Source organism: Aotus nancymaae, unplaced genomic scaffold (assembly GCF_030222135.1).
Source record: "Aotus nancymaae isolate 86718 unplaced genomic scaffold, 86718_ANA_hifiasm-v0.15.2.pri h1tg000057l, whole genome shotgun sequence".
In the NCBI taxonomy this organism is placed as follows: domain Eukaryota; kingdom Metazoa; phylum Chordata; class Mammalia; order Primates; family Aotidae; genus Aotus; species Aotus nancymaae.
The window spans coordinates 47575646-47597675 of NW_026988471.1; the positions used below are offsets into that span (position 1 = coordinate 47575646).

Sequence of the window (22030 nt, forward strand, 5' to 3'; positions counted from 1 at the left end):
AAGTATTCTTGAAATTGAAATGAAAGCTATGCCGTACTTAAGATTTGAGAAAAGAGTGACACTCAGAAATCTAAAACCAGCATAGGATGATGTGTGAATGCTAAAGGAACTGGAGGTTAAGATAACTCAGGAGAAAGCAACTGCAAGGCAGGGGTGAACATGCGGCCAACATTTATTGAGCATCTACAATAGTTTAATGTTTTGGCCCAAGGACTGGCAGAGAAGAAGGGAGTGGGCAAGGATATTTCAGATGGGAAGTGTGTATCAGGAATATGAGAACAAAGGTGAGAGATGTTGTCTTGTTTTTAACATGTCTATGCAGCAAAGACTGTTTTAAGCTGCTAGGAAAGAACACCTCCATGATGGGCAGATGAAAGTAAGCTTTCTTACAGTCCCAGAAGGGACTTGCTACAGGTGTAAGCTGCTGTGTGAATTATACACCATTTGTGACCTTATTTTACCCACTCAACAATGGTATGAGGTGGGTATTTCCCTTAGATAGCAGAAGAAATTGGGTCACAAAGAGATTAAGTAAGCTGAACAAGGTTACAACCAAGCAGAATGACTCCAGACACCCATGCCCTGTGCAATACTGGGCCAAAGCATATCATTCTTAACGCACTGTCTTGGTGAACAAGGTGGAGGGACAGGCATTGTAACCTTGCTTCTCCTGAGAGGAAGCATGTCACATTCTCTCTATTCCTTCCACAAAGCAGTTTACTGGCCGTTCCTTCCTAGGTGCCAATGCAGAGGAATTTCAGAAATTTCATTTCAGAAAAATATTTTCACTCAACAATCTCTTAGAAATGATACAGCCTAGAGAAAATAATCCAACTTTGGTCTCTGATTCTATTGCCGAAGTCATTCCCACCAAGCACATTGTTCAACACCCAAACTTAAAAACAAAGGATCTAAGAAGAACAGGGACAGTGTGGGGACAGGTCTTCTTGTGATGGCATATTTGCTTTCTATATTTCTTCTGGAATCATGTTCGCTTGGCTTCCTGATTAAAAACACAGTTTTATTGCTCTCTGCACTGCCAAACCAATAAATTTCCAGAAGAGAAAGCTGTATTCCACTGTACCCCATGCAGCATCAATAAAACTGACAGCCAAATTCTGATTCCAGAATCTTTATTGCTGGGGATAATGCAGTGCGGAACATATTTTGGAGAGTGTTTACATAAAAGCTTCAACAGAACCCTTCAGAGCTGTTTATTCATGCAAATGGAGCCCAGAAGCTGGAGTCTCTCAGCAGGCAGCCGCCTCCTCCAAATGGGAGCATGGTGTGACTCCCAGAGGAGCAGTTTGGTTCAGATTTGACCAGGGAGGTTGCCTGAGCTTTTGATTGATGTAGGAAGGAGGGATGAGGAGCAAAGGTTGGACAGAAGTACGAGAAACTGTAGATCATGCAACGGCAGTCTCCAGTGGCTACAGAAGCAGCCCTGGTGCAAGCTGAAATTTTGCAGCATTGACATTGATGCTGCAGAGCAGGAAAGGCAGCAGTGGGGAGAGTAAAAATAGAGCCTCCCCTATAAAAGAGACACTAAAAGAACAGCAGGTGACTTTGTGGATGTGACTGGGTCAAGAGAGAGGCTTGGGGGCCAGGGAATGGGGAGAGAGGTGGGGTTAGACAGGTGCACTGTGCTTGTCACAACAGAGCGTTCTCATGAAGCAACACAGAGAATGCAGTTCTGTGAATCCAAAGCCATTTTCCCTACTGACTTATGTTTTTATTTCAGAGATGTTACATCTTCATTTCTGATTTGTCTTTGGTTGGTCTCAGTTCCTAAGCATTCAAGTGTCTGTCTCCTGAATTTATTAATAAATTTTATGATTTGTTAATAACTATTTGAATGTACTCCCTTTAAAGGTGCCCCACTCTCTAACGGATGCGTCTGTAATTCTTTCCATGATGCCAGAAACTTTTACCAATGTGAACAATGATCTTAATAACCCTGCAATTCCACTTCTGTATACACTGAGAGAAATTATCAAACTGATTCTCAAACTGGCACAAGGAATCTTTTACAAACGTTTTCTTCACAGCATGGGGGCATTAGGGGATTGGAGGCAACCTGGGTGTCCATTACTAGGTGAGGGAGTAGGTAATATTTGAACAGTGCACACCTAATTGAATAGGAGAGCATGTAGAAGTGAGAGTCTAAAGGCACACAGAGTAGCATGGGTGGATCTTCAAATCATGAAACTGAGATAAACAAGTGAGAAGTTACTGAGATATACTATTTGCAGAATTAAAATATATGTACATAAAACACTAGATGTTAACCTCCTCCTGCACATCAACATACACTAGGATTGTTATCTAAGGAGTTGAGAGGAACAGAAGTGGGAGAAGGAGAGCAAATAAATAACTAAAAACAGAGATGTACTTTGAATAGACTAGTGATAATGTTACTTAAATGAAGAAATATGACCAGCTTAACCCTCTGTACCAGAGAGACAAATGGAAAATAAAAAGGTTTTATTTTGATGTATTGACTACCTGCTTGCTTACCTTTCTTCCTTCTCCTTCCTCTCTCCCTCCTTCTGTCCTTCCTTTCCTTTCCTTTTTTTTTTTCTTTGAAGTTAGGCATACTCGTATTCCAATAATTTTGTGAACTACTGTGGAAAGGTCTAGCTGATATCATTTGATATAGAGCAGAAGCCAAGGAGAGCTGAGGGCAAAAATGCCTAAGGCAAGGACGTTCAGCAGCTCTGCTGCCCAGGGTCAAAAAAGGAATGAAAGCTATGCATATAGCAAAGAAAATAAAGGAAGGGCAGAGCCCTTTCTGTCTCAGCAAAAAAGGGTGACACACCACAACTATGCACCTCAGATGGGTGGTAAATAATTAGGATTATTGGGCAAATATGAGGTTAAACTTGCAGGGTGGAGAGTTCTCTCTTGAAAGGTGACAGCTGTGAAAAATATTGCTCTAGAACTATGCAGCTACTTAAATTTATTATATTTTCACAGTCCTTTTTACTGTTTTGAAGTTTTGTTTTTAAATAAATTGACGATGTAATGCAGGTGGCACCTTGCCCAAGTGCCTTTGCCACAGATGTTGAAACAAATGCTTCAATTGGATTACAAAAACTGCATTAGTTTCCTCAGCTCTGGAACCTCCATCTATTCATTAATCCCATCTGCAGGTCCCCACCCCTTTTAGTTTTGAGTTAAAGTTGAAATAGAAGCAGTCTGTACTCCTTAGGGCTGGAGTTAAGTCATTTACCCTAGTGTTGGGATCTTGGGATTGGTCATAACTCTGGTGAGGCTCGTGCATTGTCTAAACTGGACCCAATAATATTAATATTTGGAGGGCAGGAGTGCACCCGAAGTACCTACCCACATGCTATGCTGGTGTTTGTTTTTGTCTCGACTTCTTATCCTATAGCTTGCTTGGTCTCCCCATCCTAGGAGTCCATCTAGGAGTAGGGCTCCTTCTAGTTCCTGCCTTCTCTTCTTCTGAGTCACCGGATCCTGGTACCTCTATCTCTACTCCTTAGGGGACAGTGCTGCCCTAGAACACTTCCTGGTTGCTGTCTGGTTAGGATCAAGCTAGTATCTCTTACTGCTTGGTTCTGACTTTCAAACTGGGGCCCTTGGCACAGATGGTGACCCTATTTTGGTACTACCCAGTGGAGTTGGGCTAGTTTCTGTAGTGGATTCTGTGGTGGGCTACCCAAATCACTCTTCAGTACTGAGGCACCAATTTCACCAACTGCTAGGAGAGATTGGGTGGCTGAAGCTCTCAGCTCAGTTGCTCTCCTAGAATTATGCTTGCAGACTGATGTGGTTTCGGTCTGTGTCTGCCCAAATCTCATGTCAAATTGTAATTCCCAACGTTGGAGGTGGGGCCTGGAGGGACGTGATTGGATCATGGGGTCAGATTTCCCCTTTGCTGCTCTTACGATAGTGAGTAATTGTGAGATCTGGTTGTTTAAAAGTGTGTAGCACCTCTCCTCTCTCTCTTCCTCCTGCTCTGGCCACATGAAAATGTGCTTGCTTCCCCTTTGCCTTCTGCCATGATTGTAAGTTTCCTGAGACCTCCCAGCCATGCTTCCTTTACAGCCTGCAGAACTGTGAGCCAATTAAACCTCTTTTCTTTATAAATTACCCAGTCTTGGGTATTTCTTTATAGCAGTGTGAGAATGGACCAGTACACAGACCAAGATTGCTACCTTGCTCAAGATTATGTCTTCTCTTTTGGGCAGCCTTCATCCAATGACTGGACAATATATAGAATAAAGGCCTAGCCCCATGCCTTCAGGTGGGACTACTCAGAAGGACCGTCCTATCTTCAGAGCTTCTTCCTGTCAACTCTTACCTGGGCCCTGACTTGACTCCCTTCCCAGCAAAATCCAACTGCAAAGTACTCAGTGCAGCTGTGTCAGAGTCTAGTGACAGGAAAATTTATAGCATCCAGATAAATCTAATTATTTTAAAGAAGATAATGCCACCTTATCATGTCCTCCCTAGTGGTTTCAAATGTCTCCTGGGTACCCAGGATTGGCTCTTGGGCCCCTCTTCTTTTTTTCCTTTTGAGTTTAATAACACAAATGGCCTTGGAAGGAGCCAATTTGCCTAGTTTAATTTTTATCAATGAATCCTCAAAGTCATGTTACCTGGAGAGCTTCAGTCAGGAGGGCTCTAGTGTCTCCCTTTAAGAAAACAGAAGATTTGTTTTGTATGTTATATGTATTAAAAATTAAAAAAAAATCTGGAAATCCTTGCTTACAAAAACCTATCAATTGGAAGACAGGCATTATCAAAGATTTCTTTGTTCTATTGAAGAATTTACTGCAGGGTTACTTTAAATAGCAAACTCCTTGGGTTAATGGAAAATAGAGTTCAGTGGACACACTCTTTTTAAAGACAGGTATTGCATAAAGCAAATAACTGTAGGTTTCTCACCTCCCCTTGGTTTTTCAGAACTTGAGTACAAGATGTTTCCTAGGACAGGACGGCCTTCTGAGGCCCACAGGCTGAGCAGGTGCAGAGGGAAAGAAGAGCCAGGGAAGAAATCTAGCACCAATCTGGGGTCCCCAAAGACTGTATAGGGTCTTTGGTCACTTACCAGAGCATTTACTTTTTCTTCTGCCCAACACACGGCAGAAGTGAAGTGTTTTTATTCACTACCTTCTAATTGTTTTTCTTAAAAGCTATCTATATTATTGATTTAAGAAAGCTGCAAACATCCATCCATTTTCCACAGATAATTAGTTTATTGCCAGAGCTACATCCTGAATTCTAAAACACTACAAAATCAGATGAAGGGAAAAAAGAGAGAAACCGGAGACAGTCAAAGCTTTTTTGCCTAATGAACTTGTTGAAATGGGAGGAGGTTTATTTAAATATTTAAATTCAAAAGAATTTGGTGTTTTCGTATTTATTAAGATCTTGTTTTACACTTAACAGTGTCTTAAGAAGTTCTGTGTTCTTTTCAAAGGTGCTCACAATTATAATAAACTTGCTTTCATCTTATAATAAAAAATAGCTTTCTTCTTTTCAAATGATTTTAAATATTCAAGCTTTCAAAGGCATCGATCTATTTGGTGGCTTCATTATAGGGCGTGTCTTCACTTACTGGCCTATTGTTTTCAGCATTTACCTAAAGGGAACTGAGGCTTCAATGGTAACTGAAATACGAAGTTAGTATAGGTGAACATCCAATATGTGAAGCGTTACAGCAGAAAACTTTGGAACATGCTTTAAAAATCCAGGTGGTTTTGATTATTGTTGACTACTCCCTGCACTTATTGTATTAGGCTCAAGGAATCAGAGTGAAAGGGTTGCTTACAAGCATTTGGTCCAACCCCTCACTTCACAGAGAAAGAATCTTAACTTCAGAAAAGGGAGATGACTTTTTTGAAACCACATGGCAATTCAGAGGCAAATCTGGACTAAAGCAAAGGTTTCTTCATCCCTGGTTTGGTGCTGTTGTCCTCCACCAATCAAGTCACATCAGTACTGTTCATTTGGATGTTTGTTGATACACTCTACTACATGATCCTCTATTTTTTGTGTGAAAACTTAGACTCCTGAACAGAGCCATCAGCTTCTTGAGGACATAGCTCAGTTTCAAGATGCACCTCAAATCCCTGTTTCTCCATGAAGCTTTGGAGCCTACCAGAATGGTTTTTCTCTTCCTCTATCCTCCTCTGCACTTAATGACTACACTATTTTTTCCCCTTCAGTATTTGAGAATTTACTGGATGCCAGGCATGAACGTTTCCTCTGTTCTCCCATTGAACACCCAGTCTCTGGTAGATTCTGCTTTCACATTATCTCTTACTTCCAGCCCCTTTATTCCTTACCCACTGCCACTCTTGGCCATTATTTTCTCCATATGGACTATTCTAGAGTCTCCTAATTGGTTTCCCCTCACTCCATCATTGCTTTCCCCTGATTACTCTTCCTGACAACTCCTGCTATGTCATTCTCATGTCGAATAGCTTCTGTGCCTCCCTCTCAGCTAACCTAACTATCTACAGAAGTCTTAGCCTTGCATTCAAAGCTCAATCTTTATTCACCAGTTGTATATTGCCCTTATGTAACCAACACACTGGACTTATACTGTTTCATATGGCAGCCATTAGCCATAGTGGCCACTGAGCAGTTGAAATATAGGCCAGTCTGAATCAAGATGAGCTGTAAATATAAAATGTATACTGGCCAGGCGTAATGACTCATGCCTGTAATCCTAGCACTTTGGGAGGCCAAGGTGGGTGAATCACAAGGTCAGGAGATTGAGACCATCCTGGCCAACATGGTGAAATCCCATCTCTACTAAAATACAAATAATTGGCTGGGCATGGTAGCCCATGCCTGTAGTCCCAGCTACTTGGGAGGCTGAGGCAGGGGAATTGCTTGAACCCAGGAGGCAGAGGTTGCAGTGAGCTGAGATCGTACCACTGCACTCCAGCCTGGTGACAGAGCAAGACTTCATCTCACACACAAAAATAAAAAAATAAAGCATACCAGGTTTGAAGACTTGGTAAGAAAAACAAATGTAAAATATCTCAGTAATTTTTGTATTGATAACATATTGAAATGAGAATATTTTGTACATACTAGACTAAATGAAATGCTTTATTAAAGTTAATTTCACATTTTGAAAACATTTAAAATGTGGGCACTAGAAAATTGAAAATTACTTGTGTGACTCACATTATATTTCTACTGAACAGCACCTTCCTAGACAAATCAAACTATTTGTACTTCCTGAACTTGACTCACACTTTCCTGACGTCATTCATGGTTCCTGCTGTTTGGCACATCTCCCTTCTTTGCTGGTCAAATTCTACCCTGGATTAAAGGTCCATCTCAGGCACTACATATTCTATGGAAGGGGACTTCGTCACCAGTTGCACTTGCTTTCTCTCTTGGAGACACATAGTGTGGTAGTTAAGAATGCACACTCTGGAGCCAGCCTGCGTTCAAATCAAAATTATTCCACGTCTATAAAATGTGTATAAGCTAAAAAAAAACAATGTTTACATAATACTAATACAGCATGCAGTACAAGATAAGAACTCAGTAAGTATTTTTATTCATAATTCACAGCTGCTCACTGTCAAAGGGTTAGGCTACCTAGGCCATATTTAATGACATATCTATTTCCTTGGCGGGGGTAGGGGTGGGTGGGTTCCATACTTTGGAAATGATTTTTCTGTTTGTCATGGGTCAGTCACCTTTAAGTCTATGGCATGCCTATGGCTTGTTCCTAACTCTTGACTCTCCTCTGATTAGTACAACTGAGAGGGAGAATAAACACTCCCAACTGGTGCCTTTCTTTTGGGCTCAGATATCTCTTTTAGGCCTTGTCTGATAGTCTTTTTAAGACATGATAAAGAATAACCTTCCATTAAATATTTCAACTCTAGAGAGCCACTCTGCAGATTTTGCATTTGAGCATTGATTGTTTCAAAGTTAAGTCAGTTGAAACTTTCCCATTGGAAAATACAGTTCGAGTGACTGTCCTCTAAGACAGCCATTCCAGAGCACCCAAGAAGTTGTGAGGAGTTTATGTTTTATCATGTGAACCAAGATGTTAAGAAGATTCTCGGATAATGGATTTTTCAAGTCATTTGTGCAACAAGTAAATTAAAAATATAAAGCCTCAGAGGAAAGTAGTAAGTATATCTAAGCCCTTACTCAAAACCCATTTAAGGTTTTCTAAAGAAACAAAATAACCCAATCTCTGTCTCTTTAAACTAGAATTTGAAGAGCAATAATATAACATGACAAGAATAACTCTGGTAAATAAAACTACATGTTGGATTCTCCCTGGGGAATGTCTGCATCATCTGTAATGATTTCTTGAAAATATTTTTCAGAAGCAGAGAATATTATGTTGTCAAGGCAGTGACATTACAGATATGGTTCAGGAAGCTCTTTCATTAAAAACTTTTCTTTCCCAACACTGAAAAACTTTTTTTTAAGTAAATGTGTAAAATCTGGTTGCAACTGATATGCTACATACTTTTATTGTTTCTCATTTCTCTTTCTTTCTTTCTCTCTTTCTTTCTTTTGTTCTTTCCTTCTTTCTTTCTTTCTTTTCTTTTCTTTCTCTCTTTCTTTCTTTTCTTTCGTTCTTTCTTTTTGAGGCAGAGTCTCGCTCTGTCGCCGAGACTAGAGTGCAGTGGTGCAATCTTGGCTCACTGCAACCTCTGCCTCCTGGTTCAAACGATTCTCCTGCTTCAGGCTCCCAAGTAGCTGGGCCTACAGGCATTCGCCACCATGCCCGGCTAATTTTTTGATATTTTTTAGTAGAGACGAAGTTTCACCATGTTGGCCAGTCTGGTCTCAAACTCCTGACTTCAAGTGGTCCGCCCACCTCGGCCTCCCAAAGTGTTAGGATTACAGGTGTAAGGCACTGTGCCTAAGAATGGGTTTTAAGTGCCTGAAATTACTGGTGTGTGTGCCTTCACTTTTTACTAACTCATCCTCTCTGGTAGCCACCATTATCAGGTTGCCTGTATCAAAAACGTCCCCTTCTCTGGAAGTACCTCAGAGCTGGTTGCATTATGGTAGAAGAATCTTGCTGACTGAAGATTGATTCTATGCTGGGTGTGCATGGGTCAGTCAGTTTCTCCTTTTAGGAATTTGAAATTTATCATAGAGGGACAGAGAGGAGTCGTCTTTGGAACGGACTCACTGTAAATCTAGGGAGAAGCTCCCTGAGCTCCTTTTGCTAAGATGCCAGATATTCTCCTCACATCTTCACAGCATACTTCTACCTCCCTATCCTTCTATTAAGTTAATCTCTTATGATTAAAATTGTCAGAATTGATTTCTGGTGCTTGCAAATGAAAAGACTTAGCCAGAGCCCCACTCAAGGTTTCCAGGGTGAAGTAATCCACTGTTCTATGGACAGTCCATAACACAGGGCACATGCTGGTGCTCAGTGAGACGATCGAAGGCTTTGAATAGTGATTCCTCAGTGGCCTCTCTAAGCTGGCAAGAACTGAGCTTATAGGGAGCCATGTTAGCCCCACTGCTCCTATAGAGAATGACCCTTAAAGCACTACACAGTTCAAATGACACTTCCACCAAGGCTTCTTTGTTATTCTGGCTAGAAGAGATGATTCCCTGCTCTGAACTTCTATCTTGTTTATAACCTTTATCTAGCATTTATCACATTCTCTATTTCTCTGTAGTCATTTGAGAACAAGATCCCTCTTCTACAGCTGGAAGACTATAAGCTTCTGGAGGGCAGAGATGGTGTCTTTGGATCCTGTATGCTATCTTGTACATTTCAGTACACAGTTCCTGAATGGCCAACAAGTCTCACCTGAAGGTTTTTTGTGTGTCCAGTCTGAGGCTTAGGGATGGGGAAAGTGGGGTGGGGTGGTGGGGGGCAGCGGGGAAGATCCAGAATGGGTTTGGATGCTGTAGCTGGGCAGACAGGACCAAAATCAGCCTATAATCAGGTATTAGGAGGTATGTGTCAGGGGCAGGGACAGCTCAGTCTGGGCTGAAAAGGCCAGAAATTAGACTCAACGCAATAATGAGCTCTGCTATTTTGGGATTCTAACTTACTTACTTTCCAGGTTGAGAAGATATAGTGGGTCATTTTCTCTAATTAACACCTCCCAGGAACAAAACTGTTCCATCAGGCTTGCCCCTTGGATGACAGATACTTACTGTTCAACCTCACATATGGGCTGTGGGTTTTTTAGTCTTCTCTGCATCATCAGATTATTACAGTAATACCTTGTAGTTATGTGAAAACTTTATTTCCATAGTTCTGGCTTTTTTTTTTTGGTCTCATTTATCTTCACTATATCTGCCCCCTACTCAGGGTCAGGAATCATCATGTCCCTTTTACAGACAGCAAAGAGATTTTATCATTGAGCCAATACCTACAGTACAGATTAGGGAAAGGGGACCTGGTGCTAGAACCCAGTTCTGCCCAGTCTGTTCTACTTATCAGTTTGAATAATTTGGGGACTGTGTTGGACCCTATCCTGTCACACCAGAGCATCCTCACCTCTGTGGACAAATGCTGTCTGCTGCTGCTTATGAGGTGGAATTAGGAACCCAGGAGTAGCGTAACCTGATTGCATCAGAGTCAAGGACAAATGTAACAGCAGTAAGGGATTAAATCTTCATTCTGAAAGTTGAGTTTTATTTATAAATTGTACTTTTCTGAATTTGGCTCAGGTGGCATTAAAGAGCTGAGGTTCAGGGCCACATAGCAGCTGTGAGTGGTTTGCTAGGAGGGGGTGTCATCTCCCAGTGAGGCAGAAGCTGGGAGTAAATGAGGACCCTGTGGAGAAGCAGCTAGAAGCTGCCCACCAACTCAGAAAGCCCACCTGCCTGGTGGGTGGGATTATTTTAATTCCTTTCATAAGAAAGAAAGCTGGTGGGAATTTGCTAAAATCTGCATTAAATATGATTTTTCTGCAGCCAAGGGGAGCTGCCGGAACAAAGCACATATGCTCCCATGGAGCCAGCCCTCTCGGCTGTGGAAGTGAGCAGCAGGGCTTCTCTTCACCACTGTGACTCAACTGGCTTTAAAACCTCAAGTGTAAGATCAGAGTTACACATGGCCGCCAAGACACCATTTGGTGCAGTCACTCTGGGAGATTATATTTTGGAAAGAGACCTTTGTTGCTTCATTTCAAGACATGAAAAGAAGCCAATTGAGGGGCTTAGGAAGAAGATAGAGGTGGGCAAAGGAGCAGAGCTGGAGCCTTGAATTAATCTGATTTACTGCTTTTGAAATAAAAAAAAAAAAAATAGAAGAAAAAAGCCCAAGGAATTATTGCTCTCCAACGAGGGAGCTGGGTCCAATGCCAAGGGGATCTGTGTGTGAACCTTTTGGCTTTACACTTGCGTTAAGATTTTGGGAACTCTGTTGCTTTTTTTTTTTTTCATGTCTTGCTAGGGGCTATCATTCATTTTCCCCAAAAGAGTGATTTTTAAACAAATAAAATCTAGTGCTTCCTGAGCTTGTCCCGAGGAGTCTGTGTATCAGCAAGGTCAGGTTTAAGAGTTGCCTTGAAGGCATGGCTGGGAGAGCTGAGTCAGAACTAAGGTTCAAGATTAACCTCAACCTTGGGCCTTTGTTTCTTTAGGGGTGGTTGTGGTGGTGGTGGGGTGGGCTAGGGAGGTAGGACATGAACTTTCTTAATTCAGAGATTTTTTGGTTGGCCCAGCTTTAGGAAAGCTGAGGGTAGGGCCACGCTGTCTTACTTCCAAGACTGTGGTAGTCTTATTTCTGTCTGTGGATTCTTTCCTGGGGGCTGTTACCTTGTGTCCTACAGCGGGAGCCCATCTTTGTCAATTCAGGCTGCCTTGGTGGTTTTTGTTTGTTTTCAGTTTGTTTTTATTAAGGGATCTTGGGCTAGGAATTGATTCTTCCCTACTGAGTGAGTCTAAAAAATAAAATGAAAACAATCTAGATGGAATATACTAATATAGGTAAGTTTCAAAGTTGATATTTCTGCTATTTCCCATTCAAATGATAGACTGGAAGCCTACAAATTCTATTATAGGACCTGGATGCTGACATAACACAAATAGCTCCCTTCACAACCTATAGCATTTTCTCACTTCCCCATGTCTAAAATGGAGATTTAAAAAATGAGATATAGATGTAATACATGCTACCTAATGTAGGCATGCTTCTTTTTTGTATGAGTTAATGTTCCTATTCAGCTATCCACTCAGTTTAATCATGAAACTCAGTAAACACTTTAATTATACACATGTGAAATTCTGGGAACCCTGAGTTGAATAACACCTCTTTAGGTGGTTCTTACTCTGGCACAATGATTCTAAACCAAGGGGTGGGGGAGGAATTGCCCCCTGCCCCCTCCAGGGGTCATCTGGCAAATGTCTAGAGATACTTTTGGTTGTCACAATTTGGGAGGGCAGCGCTCCTGGCATCTGTCAAGTGGCCACGGATACTGGGAAGCATTCTACAAGGTACAAAACAGCTCCCATAACAAAGAATGATCTGGCCCCAATTGTCAATATTACTAAGATTTAGAAACCTGCTCTGGCAGAAGAGGCACATGTTGAACAAATGGTTGCATTATGGTGGGATATGTGCAAAAATATATGTGAGCCCAGGATATTGAAGTGACTATGTGGAGGGGGAAGCTGGAAGTGGAGTGGGGTTGGGGCGGTGGGCATCAGGTAAGGCTTCATGGGGAAGTGACTCCTAATCATGGTTTTTACTTAACGCCTTTGCAACGAATCATCAAAGAATGACTTTCGTTGAAAGCTTATTAGTCAAGAACTCCATACTGGAATTTTTCTTTTTTATTTTTTTGGCACAACCTCTGGGTAATCAAAGCTCTCTAATAACTTTATGTCTTCTCTTAAAAAATATTTCCCCCTCAAAGCCTGGGAGAGGGATACAGATGAAAGAATTTATTCAGCCTTGTTCCTTGCTTCTTAGCAGGGATCTCTAGTTGACTTTAACCTGTAGTTCTTCCACCAGGACTCCTCTTTAAAGCTTCTTAAAACTTGGCCCATGAAACCTTCCCTTGGAGATTTCCGTTCATAGTGATTAATTCATTCTCTGAATTCCTTGGACCCTGTTGACTCTCTCTACACCTACACCAGTCTCTTGGGGATGTGTTTCCACCGAGATTGTGGGCTCCTCAGGGACAGGAACCACACCCTTTACATGTACATCCCTCTACGGCATTGAACATTGTTTTGGACCCTGACTTACACTGCAGGTGAGAAGAAGAGGAAGATACTCAAAAAAGATGTCAGGAAAGAGTAACACTGGATTGATATGAACATTGTATTAGGTTGGTGCAGAAGTAATTGTGGTTTTTGCCATTGAAATTAATGGCAATTACTTTTGCACCAAGCCAGTATCTTGCCAAAGCCTCTGGATTATGTCTTATAACATAGTCTAAAAGTTTAATTTCTGTTCAGTAGGTACAACATGCAAAAAAATAAATTGCCATAATTATTATTAGCATTTTCTTACTAACAGATTTTTCAGAAGCTGTTTCCATATCAAGCAGATCAACCTTTCTGTTGTCATAGAGACAAAGATCTTTATATAACCATGGGCAAGGTGAGAGCTTTTTCTTCTCCTCTTTCCAGTTGCCTAGAACTAATAAGAAAGGAGAGGAAATTTTTTAAATCGATTTTTTTCTTTCTTTTTTTTTCCCAATTAAAACAAATGAAATGTGGGAGGCCATTTTTTTTTTTTTTAAATCACATTTTGGATTTTAAATACCTATGTTTTTCATAAAATATGGAAGGGGAGGAAAGATTTGGACAATGCCATTTTCAAAATTTGTAAGCAGTGGGCTTGTCAGTGTCAGTGATAAGCAGTTATAATCCATGTACCTTGGGTTTTTTTCTTCTTCTTAAACCAAATAGTGAACTTCAGATGAAGGTCTTAGGTTACTAGGGGCCCAAATGACTAAAGCATAAACTAGCATCTATTGAGGGGTTGATGCTGAATTCCAAGGTGCTCTGTGGAATTGCCTCCTCCAACCCTGAGAACTTGGAGTGCTCCCCTTCTCTCTGCAGAGGCTAAGTCTATAATAATTTAGTGCAAGACCACATCATCTTCTCTTGGAAGCCTTATCTCATAATTTAAGATTTCTTTTTTTTAATGAACTGATAACTTGCCATTTATAGCAGTTTTCTGTGGCATAATTACTGTTCATCATTTCATGCATTCACCATCAAGAAAAGAGGATTTCAGTATGAACCTGTCCACTTTTCCTGTCCTTTGCCTTAATACTGAGTTATTTCTTTACCCAAAGGTCTTCTTCCCTCAGGACTCAAAAGTATCCTTATTCGTTCTAAGATTAACATGTCCCCTATGTTGTTAGACTGATGCTCTCCTCCTACCCCACTGAGATTTAACTCTAACAATTATTAGTCTTTCCTCATTCCCTGTATCTTTAGTCTGTCCTCCATGGATTCCTTCTTCCAGTCTTCTTTGAGGAAAAAATAATCTTCCTCAATTCTGCTTATTTTCCATCTGCCTCTGGATTTAGGATTTTAATTTTTGCCTTTTTGCAATAAATAGATGTTATACGTGCTTTGAGGGGATGGGGAAGGGAAGTGTATGGCACAAAGACATTTAAAATATACGTTTTCCTGTCTCCCTGGAGAGCTGTGCCTTGGTTCTCAAGCTTTAGTATGCATCAGAATCACTTGGGGAGCTTGTTAACATGTAGCCTGCTGGACCCCAACCCTGGAGTTTCTGATTCAGTAGGTTGGGGCTGGGGCCTCAGAATATGCAGTCTAACATTTCCCAGGTGATGTTCATACTGCTGGGCTAGGACCATACTTAGAGAAATATTGCCTTAAAGTAACAACCCTCTCTTTGCTTAACATGCACCTCTCTCGTCATATGGATGTTGATGTTGTTACGTTGTGCCAAAAGTCATCCTGTTTTGGCTTGCATAGGCTCAACCTCCACAGAGTGACAAGGGCATCTCTTGAAAGATGAGGGCATCGCTCAACCATCTGGTGCTCAGGGAATGCAACCTTGTGAGGGTCAGCATGCATGGCTAAGGAGGCTAGATGACTGGCAGAGGCTGTTCCTGGTGGATGCTCAGGGTCTCCACCCCTAAACCTAGTCAGCCCTGTCAAATATTTCTGAGGGGTTCTAGGATTCCTGAAACCCTGCTGGGAGGCAGCAGGAGAAAATGTTTTTTTTTTTTTATTTTATTTTATTATTATTTTTTTTATTAACTTCAGCCTTTTCCAGGGAAGGGGTCCCCACCTGAGAACAGCATGTGGCAGCAGGAGCCCTTAAGAGATCTCTCTCACTGAAAAGCTGAATTGAAAAGGACCTGGGGCTTGGCCCACCCAGTCATGCCCCCAATGGGAGTTCTTCACTGAGTTCTAATTTTGGAGGAACTGAGTGTGTAAGTGTGTGTGTGTGTGTGTGTGTTTTATTAAGAAAGCGGTAGTTTTCTTACAAAGACAAGCAACTATAAAAAGATAATGAATAGATAAAATCCTGAATTGCTACTCAATAGCTGTGGGACCTTGAGCAAGTTTCTCTTTGGATCTCAGTTTCTTCTAATCTGCATGATAAGCAGCAGGCAAGTGAGAAAGTCTGCTAGTGGTACAGTCATTCATAGAAACAACACGGCAGCTTGTCGGGGATGGACCAGGGCTGGAACTTGAAAGGCCTGTGCTATGGATTTGTGAATTGATGGAAACAAATTCTATCAGCATGGTCCATTCCTTCAGGGAATGGAGCTGGCAAGATAATTAATGGAAACTAATTAATATGAATCCCTCAGTCCTTAAACTGTGTCTCTCAACCACAATCATTCCCAGGCCTTTAACTTTTCCGCTGAAAGAAGCCTGGCCTTCTGGGAATGATTGTGGTTGAGAGGGTCAGGGAGGGTGAGCCTCCTCTATGAAACAGGCTGTTGGGGGTTCAAAGGAAATGGCAGAGGGGGTGGTCTCCTTCCTTCCCCAGCACAGAATTCCATCATGTCTAATGGTTAGGAGATGATCAAGACCTCTACCAGCCTTTTAGATATTCTTGTCTTTTTTTCTTTCTTTTCCTTCCTTTGAAGGAAAAGAATTGAGATGTAAATCCTATAGTATAGAATTTAAAGTGGACAATGCAATGGTTTTTAATATGTTCACATGCAATTGTCACTACAATCTAATTTTACAAAAGTTTCATCACCCGCCACCCCATACCCATTGACTGTAGTCACCCATCCATGTCCCCACCTCCGGCAGCAACTAATCTACTTTCAGTTTATCTGGACATTTCATGTAAATAGGATTATAAAATATGTGGTACTTTTTTTTCTAAACGGGAGAAAGGAGACCTGATGACACCCTGATACACTAGCACTAAAGGCTCCCCTTCTCCTCTTGACCTCATCACTCTGGAATGAACACCCTCCACCTGCTTGCTGGTGTATACAATCCCTCAATCAGGCCTGTGAGTGTGGAGGTGGTGGTGGTGGTGCATGGGGTCCGGCGTCTGGGCACGGGGCCTTTGGTCCATTTGACCATGAGACTCAAGTGTAAGCACATCTGGGCCCGGTGGAGCAGCGGCTTGTATGCTCACTAAGAGGCCCGTGTGACCGCACCAGCAGTTCCAGTTGACAGATTAGGTCACCCTTGGCCATAGGGCCTGAGCACTCCATTCCTAGAGGACCACAGGGTGCCAGAGCCCACATTCATCTTCCCTGACATGGCTGGCCCAAGGCTCATAGGCCTGTGACTTCTCTGGCAGAGGCAGCTGCTGGTTGAGGAGCATCACACCCATATTCCCTTCCAGCAGCGGCAGACAGCAGGCCTTCTCCTGAGGCTCCTGAACAGTTCTACTCCCGGAGCCGCAGCCCCAGCCAGCGGGAAAGAGCCGGGCTCTCAGGGGCATGGGGTTGCAAAAACAACCACCAAGCTTTGAGTTCTCATCACCCTAAAACGTGGGGGAAATTTGATAGGGCAAAGCGTCTTTCTCCAAGCTTCTAGGGAAAGGGGGCCACAAGAGAAGGGAGGGAAGGTGACACAGAGCGACTGAGGGTCCTGCAGCGAGGGGGCCGCGACGGGAGCGCTGTGTACTCACAGTCGAGTGAGACCGGCCGCGGGGCCGGGGCAGCGCAGGGCGCCGTCGGGCGTGCAGTTGCAGGGCTCAGGGCAGCAGCGCGCCTCGCGCAGCGCTCTTGGCAGCGGCGGCAGCGGCAGCAGCAGCAGCAGCTTCAGCAGCTGCAGCGCCAGCAATCGCTGCTTCATGGCCGGCGAACTGGGCTTCTGCGGCTTTCCAGTGTCTTGGACGGCCTCGGAGTGCAGCCCGCACTCCTCTCCCCGCCTCTTGACCTGCCCTTCCACACACCCTTCCCTGCCGGCCCGCCCCTGCCCTCCCCTTCTTACCGCGCACCCCGCTGAGTCTGCTCTGCCTCGATCTGCGTGCCCAGTGACCCCATCACCTCCTTCCTGCTACTTTCCCTTGTCTTGTCCCCTACCATCTGCAAATGGTCCTCGCTATAGGAGGCAGAGAGATTTATTTGGCTTGGTCCTGTATCTCTTTAATAGATTAGGAGGTCACTGACAGCAAAATACAATTCCGATTTATTTTTATATTCCCCTGGCTTCTACATGACAAGTCCTCAGTAAAGATTTGTTGAATGAATGAATGAAACTGCATAATACTGGTAGCGGTTGCCCCATAGAAGGCCCAGGATAGGCTAGACCTTGTAACAGGTGCTCTGCCTCACATCATGTCTAAGCTCCACATTGAACTAGCAGGGTGTTTACAATGAGAAAAATGTCCTGAGAGGTATGTGGCTTCCCTGAAGTCACATGGTTTTTAAGTAGTGAAACCTGGAACTCCTGTCTATCACTTAGCATCTCTCACCATTGTAAAAAACTGCTATGTGATCTACATACCAAGGGACTTAGAAAGGAGACAAAATTTTATGGTAATCATGGGGATGCATAATATCGCCTCTTTGATTTGACCATTCCTTCCTTCCAAGGACTCTGTTTGGATTCTAGAAATCCTAGCAGTTTCGCAGGAAGAGGAGGGCTTTGAAAGCTGGGAAGGCATCTGAGGCTTTAAAGAGAGGAAACATAATAGATTTCTTTCATTCTGAAGCCAGCTTTCAAGAGTGGGCTCCCTCATTCACCATTCTACAGTCTCTTGCTCAAGGAGGGTAGATTATTATTATTTAAAAAACTCGTTTGGCTTTGCCCATATTGTGCTAGATGGCACAAAAACAATGCTTATGTCTATAATATTGTTTTCTCTGGATCCTCTCATCAACTGCTTATCTGATGACTCCTCACCCTTTAATACCTCTGCATGGGCTGTTCCCATTATTTTCTCTTCCTTTTCTGTTATTCCATTAGATAGACTCCTGATTGTCTTTCAAGACTCAGTCCAATGTCATTTCTACTTTGCATCTTCTCTGACTCAACCTCGTTGAGTAGTTGTGGCCTTAACACCTGGTTCTACAGCCTGTAATCTAACACACTGTAATTATGGGTTTAATTCTGCTTTCTCCTGTCTATTCATCTTATTGTCACCCGAGCATGTCATAGCTTCTAGCTCCTAGTAGGTGTTCCATATGTATCTGTTGAATAACAGAGTGAATAAGTAAAACCCAGGCCCAGATTTGTAGCAGATGCTCAGTAAATTATCTGAGAAGAGCTTAACAGCCTCACTTGCTTTATTCTCAACCATGCTGGATCTGTCTGGATATGTATAAAGTAATTATCCATGACTGCTTTGGGGTCATGTTTTCTGTTTGCTTTTAGTTTTGTCAGATTTTGGTAGGGAAGCTGGGGTAGCAATGGGATTTTTAAACATTTCCACCATGTGTCTTGAATGGAAGAGAGAAGGAATGAATAACTCAAGGTGACTGAGTGGCGTTTCTTTCAAGTCTGATGTTTATGTGACTTTTTTTTTTTTTTTAAACTCTGTAGCGTATCTGTTATATAAAAAAAGTTTGCTCCTACCTACCCCTGAATCTTTGAGAACCAGGGATATCCCAGGAAGAATCATTTAATTCTGTACTCTAATTGGAGGAGCAGGCAATCAGAACACTAGGATTTTCCTTCTGGTTCTGCCGTCAATCATGAGATTTGCTCTTCAGTCTCTTCATCTGTAAGAAGGATTGAAGTTCACTATCCCTAAGGCTCTTCTGGCTCTAAAATGCAAGGACTTTCTAAGCAGCAACTCTAGCATTGCTAGTGGGAAGAATTGGATTGTATATGTTGACGTCTTATAGCTTGTCTTGGATTGGAAATAAAATCCTGTTTATGGAGAGCTGAGGTTGTTCATTTGGAAGAAAACTCACAACTGTAATGAGTTTTCACAAAATTTTACTATCTAGATTATTTTCAGTTGGATCTTAATTATCACATCAGTTCTTGCAATGTATCTATTATAATAAAATCATATTGATTCATTTGTTATAATCACAAAAGTTTGCAACAATAGAGTTTACCTATCTTATTCATTAATACTCATTAGAGTATTTTTAAATCCAAAGGACTTTATTTCATTAACTATGGTTATAGCTACTTTGTCACAGAACTTCAAACCAGCATGACCCACAAAGATTGCTAATTACATTTTAATGATAAAATAAAATTCACAGAATTCACAAGTATTTTATTCTACTTTAGAGATAGAAAAATATAGTATCTGACACTGTAACTCAGAAATTGCAATTAAAACTCTCCAATGTTTTAGAACAGAGCTGCTCATATTTTAGGGTGCAGAAATACCATTTGCAAAGTTTTAAATACAAATATTCCTAGAACTTTCCCCAAGAGATTCTGATTCAATAGATATAAAGTGGGGTCCAATAATCTGTATTTTAACAAGATTTCTCATGTAATTTTGATGCATGTAGTCCTAGAGCACAATTTGAGGAATACAAAAATGGAAATTCTAGAATTAAATTTGCCTTAAGAAGACAAAGCTCAAAAATCTTTATTAAGCACTTCGAATGAAGCCTAATAATTTCGATGCATTTTTTTTTTTTTTGAGACAGAATTTCACTCTTGTTGCCCATGCTGGAGTGCAATGGTGCAGTCTCAACTTGCTGCAACCTCTGCCTCCCAGGTTCAAGCAATTCTCCTGTCTCAGCCTCCCGAGTAGCTGGAATTATAGGTGCCCACCTCCACACCCACCTAATTTTGGTATTTTTAGTAGAGACGGGTTTCACCATGTTGGTCAGACTGGTCTCGAACTCCTGACCTCAGGTGATCCGCCTGCCTTGGTCTCCCAAAGTGTTGGGATTACAGGCGTGAGCCACTGTGCCTGGCCTTGATGCATCTTAAAAGAAACCTTGATGTGTATAAGTACATGCATAGAAACAGTATATTCTGTGTGCATGTGTTTAAATGTCTAAACTTATTTAATTGGTTTAATTGCCAAAATTTATTTATTTACTTATGGAATGAGCAATGTTACAAAATCATGGAATCTATTTTCTTTATGCCACACTAGGTCAAAACTCAATAGCACCTGAAGTTACACTAAGACATTGGAGTTGAAAGACATTAGCAAAGTAATTTTTAAAAAAAATTTACTTTAAGTTCTGGGGTACATGTGCAGAACATGCAGGTTTGTTACATAGGTATACACATGCCATGGTGGTTTGCTGCACCCATCAACCCATCATCTACATTAGGTATTTCTCCCAATGCTCTCACTCCCCTTGCCCACCCTGCCAACAGGCCAGTGTATGATGTTCCCTCCCTGTGTACATATGTTCTCATTGTTCAACTCCCACTTATGAGTGAGAAAATGCAGTGTTTGTTTTTCCATTCCTGTGTTAGTTTGCTGAGAATGATGGCTTCCAGCTATATCCATGTCCCTGCAAAGAACATGAACTCATTATTTTTTATGGCTGCATTGTATCCCATGGTGTATATGTGCCACATTTTCTTTATCCAGTCTATCTTTGATTTGTATTTGGGTTGGTTCCAAGTCTTTGCTCTTGTAAATAGTGCTGCAAAAAAAATATGTGTAGAATGATATATAATCCTTTAGGTATATATACCCAGTAATGGGATTAGCAAAGTAATTTTTAAAACCTTAAGTAGAATAGGCAAGGTTTTTTTATTCCTGAACACATACCTTGTTAGTACAATAACTGATATTTCTTCTCACTTAAAAGCAGTGGTTTTACCTTTCCTTTGGAGGAAAAGGTGAATGTAGGCAGAGGAAGAAAAAATTGCTTAAGAAAAGAAAAATACAGTTACACCTCTGAGCTGTTCACCTTTTTACCTGGGGTAAAAAAAACTAAACAAAACAAGGAGAACAAAAAAGTACTGAAAGTTACACTCTGAAATTTCATGCAACTTCTTTATTGCTTGTTTGGAAATTTCATCTCTGTTTCACTGTCTACATAATGTAAAATCAGAGCTGTGATCATCTGTGCCACCTCTAACACTGCCCTGGGGTTCTTGTGGATCTCAGGGGGAGTTTGAAGCTGCAGGCTGATAGGCAGCTGGGCCAGTAATTGGAATGTGATGATTGGTCTGGGGCATGAGAATTCTTCTCTGAGACTGATGGAGAGAGAGTTGGAGAAGAGGCCTTGCATTTTTGGTCATGTTGCTGGAAGGATGTGAAAGAATTAGGGGCTGCTGTCCTTCTTGTCTCATGGAAAAAGCCTATTTGTGCTGGCAACACCTGGAGAAAAGTAGAGATGAGAAACAGATGGGGGCAAACAGTCTTGTTAATGTCCTTTTACTTCATGGAACTGGTCATGCCTGAGGCCAGCTCTATCCTTGGACTTCATAAATAATGAGCTGACACACCCCCCTCCTGCTTAAGCTAGTTGGAGTTGAGTCTCTCTCACTTGCAACCAAAATGCATCATCTCTACTATCAGCCTTTGCTGTGAACTTTATTTAACCTGCCGACTTCCCTCATCCCTTCACAGTTAGGAGAGAAATAGGGCTTTTCTATTCTTATCTCTGTCATAGGACTCATTGTAGTCATAGTGAATTTTCCCCTTTGCATGGACAGCCTTTATCACTGTACTTTTGGGAATAAACAAGTCAAATGAATGAGTGAATGAATGAATGAATGA

The 22030-nt window shown here is 41.8% G+C and overlaps 1 protein-coding gene across 7 annotated transcripts in view; it reads right to left on the minus strand.

Annotated features, from left to right (window-relative positions):
• LHCGR (luteinizing hormone/choriogonadotropin receptor) overlaps positions 1-17437 on the minus strand; it is a 63453-nt gene extending 46016 nt beyond the window's left edge. For 6 of the 7 annotated variants that reach the window (XM_064364065.1, XM_064364066.1, XM_064364063.1 and 3 more), the window contains exon 1: positions 17048-17248. In XM_064364065.1, the coding sequence (XP_064220135.1) occupies positions 17048-17214 (167 nt within the window). In that variant the 5' untranslated portion in view covers positions 17215-17248. Of the gene's footprint in view, positions 1-17047; positions 17249-17352 lie in introns of those variants that run through there. The other variant, XM_012465474.3, reaches the window with a different exon arrangement.
• Positions 17438-22030: the final 4593 nt, after the last annotated feature.